We start from the raw sequence: 7,709 nt of genomic DNA on the forward strand, positions 1-7,709 counted from the left end.
AAGAAGCAGAAACAGAAACAGCTGCCGAGCTCAAAGAAGAAAGGGTTAGAAAGCAGCAGCGATGAGGAGTCGTCTGATGTGGAGAGGAACTTTGCACTGATTACTGAGAGAAAAGGGACTGAGGAGGAAGATCAGTGCTACAAAATAGGAGAGGAAAAGACTGATGAAGATGAGGAACGATCAGATAGCAGTGATGAGATGGAATCTGATAATGATGAAGAACAAGAGGGAGATGAAGAGGATGGCAACAGTGATGATGACCCAGAAGATGCTGGTGGCAGCAATGAACTCCAAACAAAAGAAGACATCAGAAAGGGTGAGTGTGTCTGCAGCTCAAGAATATGAACATTACGATGCCAAACTGGTGAAGCGTGACCTGCAGGTTACATCTGCCATTTGTAAAGTGGCTAAGTATGGGTGGTGCAGCTATAATTACAACCACGTTACCTTTAAGTGCTGACGTAAGCCCTGTTTGTGCGATTGGCCACAAAAGTGTGTTTGTGTGTATGTTGTTTGTATAGAGGATATTATTCTGTTCAGTTAGGAAGTGTAAACTTGGGCTGTGCGATATGACCAAAATCTCACATCCCGATATAAGAATTCCATCGTCCGATAACGATATAAATCACAAAAATGTAACATTTTCTGTAAATTCTGTGAATCTCGGGCAGCTCGACCTGGCGGCTCTTTTTTACTTCTCATCCGTAAATAATCTGCTCTTTCACGTGATTCAGTTTATTTTGAAAAGTCTCAACAGGATCTTGAGCTTTATTGTGAAAGGTTTATGTGGAACATAAACAAGCGGACACACGATGGTGTTACCGTCGTTGTTGCTAACCACAACACATAAAAACAGGCGCTTGTCCGTCAGTAGTGTGGTTATATAAAATATAAGAGAAAGAGAGAACTTTAAGAAATGAATATAGCCACTACAGTGACCATCAAAACGATGAAAAAATATTGCCGTAAACAGTTTATTTTGCGACACCACGAAACAAACGATAGCGTAAAATGAAACGATAGATGTTTTTATATCGTCATCTGATATATATCGTTATATCGAACAGCCCTAGTGTGAACCATTGGGAATTTTTTTAACATCCATTTGTTGTTGTTATTTTGTTTTTTTCTTAGCCACCTACAATCAGAGCATGCTTTCAGTTAGGGCTGCACGATTTTGCATAAAATGAGAATCACGATTTTTTGGCTTAGAATTGAGATCACGATTCTCTCACGATTTTCTTTTCCAGTATAAATATTTATTGCACTTATTAACTGCACATCAACTTCGTAACAGTTGCGACTGAACATAAAAACAATAAATAAACATAAAAACAACAAAATGTTGTACTGCTTGAAATTCCGTCTCCACCGTTGCTCCACGCTGCGTGTACAGAGCAGGTAGTGCAACAATAGAAAAATAGTTGCGGGACGGCACTGTGTAGCGTTTGTCTAGGGTGTTGATCATTTTCCTAAATCCCTCGTTTTGCACAGTGTTGATGGAGCCATATCTTTGGTCAGGTGATAAGTGATAGCCTCCGTAATTTCTTTGTGCCTGTGGGAGTTCAGCGTGTATAGGGAAGCGCTGTATAAGGTTCCCGTTATTGATGTTTGGGTGGTTGACCGGGACGGATTTTCTCCTGTCACTTTCTCGTCATCCCTGACGTGCTCTCCGTTGTTTTTTCCCTGCTAATTTTAGCATCACACGGCACAGCTTCTGTATCACGTGGTATAAGGCTCCGCCCTTGTCATTTGTTGAGCAGGAAGAGTGAGCGCTTGTTTTCATGCAGAGTACGTCCCGGATCAAAATGCGGTACAATCGTCGTCTTTTTTTCTTTCTTTCTTTTTTTTTTTTTTTAAATCGTTGTCATTTGGAAATGAGATCGCACATAAGTATGAATCGAGATCGCGATTTTCTAACGATTAATCGTGCAGCCCTACTTTCAGTGCAGGCGAATTAACTAGCAAACACAGTGCTTTTCGTCTCGTGTTCTCACTGGCCACCACCTGTTGTGGTGCTCCTCATTTAACTGCCCTGACAAATAGGATTTTGACCAGCATAGGGTTCCCACCCTCATTTTCAAGTACTTTTCATGACAGACACACACAAACACAGATTGTTGATTTATGTATCTGTGCGTTTTCATATTTTTGTGTTCCAGCTGCTGTATGCTTTTTGGGGTTTTTTTTCAAGGTTTTTTCCCCCCCCGTTTGTTTTCTTTTTCTGCCACAAACCCAATATAGTGCTGAATGTATAATTGCGCGTGATAACTAATTGCAGTGTCTCTCTGGCAAAAAATCCCCTTCTGTCTTCTTCAACCCTTCCAGAGCTGTCCAACATGTCATTTGAGAACATTGTAAAACTGCAGAACCAGGTGGGAACCAAAGTTTACAACACGGTTGCCTATGGCAGCAACAGGAGTCACGAGTCCAGCAAGAAGAAACGACTAAACAAGAACAGGTGAACGTTCTCAGCCTGCTTAGACAACTGTTAGACTTTCCTCATCTAAATCCTGCAGGGCTTTACGGTCTGCTTGTGATTTCAGGCCAGTGGAACTCTCAGCCAAGAAACCAGCACCATTCCTCCGACAGGTCATCCCCGTCAAGAAACCAGTGAGTGGAGAAAATCTCCAGCGTTGAGTTCAATGCACAAGCACTCATGTATATACAGATTTGGTTTTTGTTCTGTCCTCCAGACGCTGAGAGATCCTCGATTTGATGACTTGTCTGGAGAATACAAACCAGAGATTTTTGAGAAGACCTATAAGTTCATTAATGACATCCGACACAGAGAGAAGGAGGTGAGAAAATGAACGACAATGTGCTGAATGTAAAGAGAAACAAAAAAGACATTTTTAACTGTAGGCTGAAAAATCTAAGATGATAACAGTTGTAAAACTTGTTTGTTTCAGTTAGTGTGAGAAGAGTAACAGTGGTACCATTTTCGTGATTTGCAGATTGTTCAGAAAAAGCTGAAGAGAATAAAGAAAAACAGCCAGACGAAGGAGAAACTGCAGTTCCTTTTGAAGAGGATGGTGAGTCTTTGCTGCCTTTCATTCACTTTTAATTATGCAGTTTAGTTTTTTGTTTTTATCAAGAAAAACTAGAAACGCATTAATAGTTTTACAATTTAAGCATCTTCCTTGAAAAGCATTTCAGTTTGTTGATTTATGAAATCATAGAAGAGAATAGAGTAGAATAGATCTTTATTGTTACAAGAACAGTGAAACACAGTTTGGCATCTCTCCGTTAGCAGCGTGTAGATTCCTTTAGAATAAGAAAAAAAGAGAAGCCAAAAAGTAGACTTATAGAGCTAACTACACACAGGGAATATACATAGTAACATAAGTATCTACCAGATATATGGCAGTTATATGTACCATGCAAAGGAGCAGGTGCAATATAAGGAGCATGCATCATCAACCTCTTGTTGCTACAGACCTCTTAAAGGGCTGCACCAGCAAGCAATCTGTTGCTTGTAGTTGGCAAACAGCATTTTCAGCAGTATGTGTAAAAGTACTTTGCAATTTAACAAAATAAAAACAAAACCGCTGCAGCACGGTTACTAACTGCCACACGCAAGCGAGAGCACATATCTCCCATACTGGCATCCTTACACTGGCTGTCAGTTAGTTTTCGAATTGATTTTAAGATTTTATTATTCATTTTTGCATGTTGCAGAGGTTAGCACCCTCATACCTTTCTTATCTTTTAAACTGGTACACTCCTGCAAGATCACTGTCTGCAGATCAAATGCTCCTAGCTGCCCTGAGGTCAAGATTAAAGCACAGAGGAGACCTCTGTTTGCTGTGACTGCTCCTAAATTGTGGAACAAACGTCCCCTTCATTTCAAGACCTCCTCAACATTGGACACTTTCAAAACCTGAAACCTGAACCCACTTTTATTCCTTGTATTATTTCTTATCCAGATCTTCTCATTTTATTCTTCTTCCTTAAATTTTTATCATGTCTTCCTATGTTTTATCTCTTTTGTCTTAAATGTACAGCAGGTTGGTCAACAGTTGTTGTTTTAAATGTGCTATATAAATAAATTTGACTTTGACTTTACATGTTATAGTAATGCATTGCATGAGGTCATCAAACATCAAATTGGCCAGTGCAGCATCAATATTCTGTTTGCATGCAACAGTTCTCCAGGCTCTCAAAGTTTTTCTTTAAACATTTGCTGCTTTTTCCAGTGATTTTCACTCCAGTCTGTGTAACTGGCTATTTTCAGGGGTGTGTTTTTTGTTCTTTGCATGGGTTATAATGTGTGCGTGCGTGCGTGCGTGCGTGCGTGCGTGCGTGCGTGCGTGCGCGGTAGCAACAATAAATGGAAACAATTACAATTACTTTGCATGGTTCTATTCGTCGGAGGTCTTTTTAATGTCAATTTTGACTTTGTGCAGGAAAACCAAGACCAAGCAAGGAAGAGCAAAGAGCAGCAGAGAGAGAGAGAGCTGCAGTTCAAGAGACAGCAGAGAGAGAGAGCCAGTGAGGGTGGAAAACCATTCTTCTTCAAGAAATGTAAGAAGATCATCACTAGATCTCAGAATGCCTATTTTCAATGTGCACATCTATTGATTCACTAAGTATTTGGCCCCAGCATTCCTTCCCATTTATTCACACTGGGACTGACATTAGGAATACACTGACCTGTGGTCCCAACTGTGACTTAGACTATTTCCTTAGGGATTATTAAAGTATTCTGATTCTGATTTAAGATGGCAATCATGAAAAAAGAAACGTTGATAAGAATTGATTTTCTTTTCATTTCTGTAAAAAATAAACAGTGACAGTATCTGTGAAGGTAGTGGAAGTTTTAATAACTGTTCTTTCAATTATTCTTGATTCTAGCTGACATGAAAAAGCTGCAGCTGGCTGAAAAATACCAAGAGCTGAAGAAGAGCAGCAAACTGGACAACTTCCTGAGCAAGAAGAGGAAGAGGAACGCCATGAAGGACCGCAGAAAGCTGCCCAAACAGCTGCAGAGCAAGAAGGCTGTCTAAGGCGTCAAGTGTCATTAAAAACTGTCAAATCATTTAAAAGATTCTTCTGATAGAAAACCCTTCATGCATCAGTCTGGCAGGCATCCCCAGGGTCTAAACAAGTTGCTGGAGCTGAGCGTCTCAGCTGGCGAAGCTGCTGGGGACTCTGACTTAGTCGCTATTATTTGATAATGCTTTCAGTGCATTTATGTTCAGATATCTGAGCTTTCTTTCATCCATTGATACTTGAGCTATCAAACGCAGGACATTGTATCATTGTGTCAAATCTATAAAACATGTACTTGTTAATAATCAATAAAGTGATGTATTTAAGTGTCTTTGATCTTCATTTGTTCATTGTTTAATTTTTGAGTAGAAAGTGCTTTTAAAAATGAAGAATGTCCTTTTCCTGCACTCTAATAGCCTTTTTTATGCAGTGAAAATATGCATTTCGCTGCATCATGGTTCAATTAGGGATGAGAACTGATACTTGCAGTACCTATTGACTTCAGAATTCTTAAAACAACTGTATTTTATATGTATGTGAGTACAGTAGGTCGTATATGTTCTGAGCAGGGTTAACCGTTTGGCTAGATACTCATTTGCAATAATGCCAACTCTGCTTCCACCAGCTGCCAAACAAGTTGGCAGGACACTGGTGCACACAGTTATCCAAATAGCCCCCTCCCTCCCATAGTAATTGCTGTACACATGAACAATAGTGGGAAAAAACTTGGTGAAGAATCTTACTAACTGACATCCTCGTGAAGCCCGGTTTCAACAACATTGAAATATTGACCTGTTTAAATGTGAACCTGTCCAAGGCACACGCTAATGTCAGTCACTGAACTGTTTGTAGCCCATACTGGCTATCTCTTATTAAGCTAGTGGCTGGTGGCTAATAAAATGGTAACACTTGGAGCTAGTTATCAGTTCCTCTCATCTGTAATGTATTTAGATGATATTAATTTGATGCAGAAACAGTTATTTGTGTCTAGAAAGTGTTTCTGTTCCGGTCTGTGATTGAAAATTTACACTGTTATACAAGCTGCACACTGACTACTTGATGCTGTGTAATTCAAAACCATTAGATTTTTTTGCTTTTCATACAATGCCAGGAGAACTTTTGGATGTGACAGTTGTGACAATTATCTGACCTCATTTTAGATCAAATGAACAGAATTCACATCACAAACTATGATTACATTTTGTTTTGGGGGGTAAAATAGTCAGATTTTTCATCCCTAACCTTCTTTTGTAAATTTCACACACAAAGGTCAGTACTACAGGCAGAAACATGGCTGTGCCATGGGTTCCCCAGTTTCACCCACTGTGGCCAAACTGTAATGGAAGAAATGGAAAAGAGGGCTTGGTTATCCTACCCTGGAACACCACCAAGCTATTGGTTCAGGTATATGGATGGGTGAAAATCAAATGTTAGAACATACCACAATTCACTGATCACATTAACTCCACCAGGGAGGATATGAAAAGTGGCAGGTTAGCCTTCTTAGACTCTGAGATTTCCATCAGTAATGAGGGACATCTAAAAGCTGATGTGTACCGGAAACCTACGCATACGGATCAGTGTTTAAGGTTTGACTCTCATCATCCACAGGAGCAGAAACTGGGTGTCATCAGGATGCTACAACACAGAGCGAACACATCCCCACAGACACAGCGGCCAGGGAAGCAGAAGAACATCACATCAAGAAGGCTCTGAGTAAATGTAGCTATCCCAGCTGGACATTTGTCAAAGCTGGGAAGGCGCCTAAAGAAAGCTCCAGCCGATCCAGGAAAAAAGGACAACTGCTGCCTAAGCGAAAACCCTCAGTGATCCCTTATGTCTCATAAGTATCAGAACATTCTCTCTCTGCGGCTTTTAAACCCCAAAACACGCTGCGCCAAAAATGTATCCACTCCAAAGATCAGGTCCCTCCACACAAATAGAGTTATATATTGTACACCGTTAAGTGCCTGGAGAATTGCTGTGACTTTATACCTCTATTATATAACTGTACAATAGCAACCAGCATTCCTACCCCTTACTCAAAGTGCAATACAAGCAATCACATCACACTTTATACTGCACTGATCCTACTCCTTACACTGTACCTGTAGATTTTTTTATATATTTTGTTTGTTTCATTGTTCTGGTAACAATGACAATAAAGATCTATATTACCTTATTTATACATCGGTGAAACTAAACAACCTCTGGCGAAGCCAGTGGCACAAAACAGAAGAGCTAACATCAGGCCAGGACTCCACAATCTATTTACACCTACAGGCCAGTGGACACTCTTTCAACGTCATAATTGAAAGAGGAGGAGGCCATTAATGTGAAAAGGGAAAGACCATCTCTAAATCGAGGAGGGGGCTTAAGGGTACATCTGTCACCATCTTACAATGCTGTGATTGCAGCCATTCCCCAACTCTCTGTGAATGATACTCATGGTCTTTGATCAGTGGTTGTTAATCAGTGGCTGTTGATCAATGGTCATGACAGTTAATGTTCAAGCAACTGACCTCACATTCAGTAGCGCTAGTTTCAGTCATTGTGAAAAGGTGCTGTTTATAAGGTTGGGGAAACCTGCAGTCAGCTGAGACTGAAGAAGTCACTTGGATGAGTGACTAAATGTCTCTCCCACTGAAAACGCTACGACCAGATGAACAGAATCAACTTTTTGGAATTTCCTTACCTGGATGATTGAGCATCAA

The 7,709-nt window shown here is 40.3% G+C and overlaps 1 protein-coding gene across 1 annotated transcript in view; it reads left to right on the plus strand.

The window, feature by feature from the left end:
* The window catches only part of rrp36 (ribosomal RNA processing 36), a 16,833-nt gene extending 11,507 nt beyond the window's left edge, over positions 1–5,326 (plus strand). The window contains exons 2-8 of the mRNA XM_085458224.1: positions 1–316; positions 2,329–2,461; positions 2,547–2,613; positions 2,697–2,801; positions 2,958–3,035; positions 4,410–4,527; positions 4,858–5,326. The exon at positions 1–316 is cut by the window's left edge and continues 39 nt beyond it. Of these exons, the coding sequence (XP_085314350.1) occupies positions 1–316; positions 2,329–2,461; positions 2,547–2,613; positions 2,697–2,801; positions 2,958–3,035; positions 4,410–4,527; positions 4,858–5,009 (969 nt within the window). The 3' untranslated portion in view covers positions 5,010–5,326. The remainder of the gene's footprint in view (positions 317–2,328; positions 2,462–2,546; positions 2,614–2,696; positions 2,802–2,957; positions 3,036–4,409; positions 4,528–4,857) is intronic.
* The last annotated feature ends 2,383 nt before the right edge of the window (positions 5,327–7,709 follow it).

Source organism: Copadichromis virginalis, linkage group LG6 (assembly GCF_057382275.1).
Source record: "Copadichromis virginalis isolate Kocher_CV1m ecotype Utaka linkage group LG6, C_Virginalis_male_GT1.1, whole genome shotgun sequence".
In the NCBI taxonomy this organism is placed as follows: Eukaryota; Metazoa; Chordata; class Actinopteri; order Cichliformes; family Cichlidae; genus Copadichromis; species Copadichromis virginalis.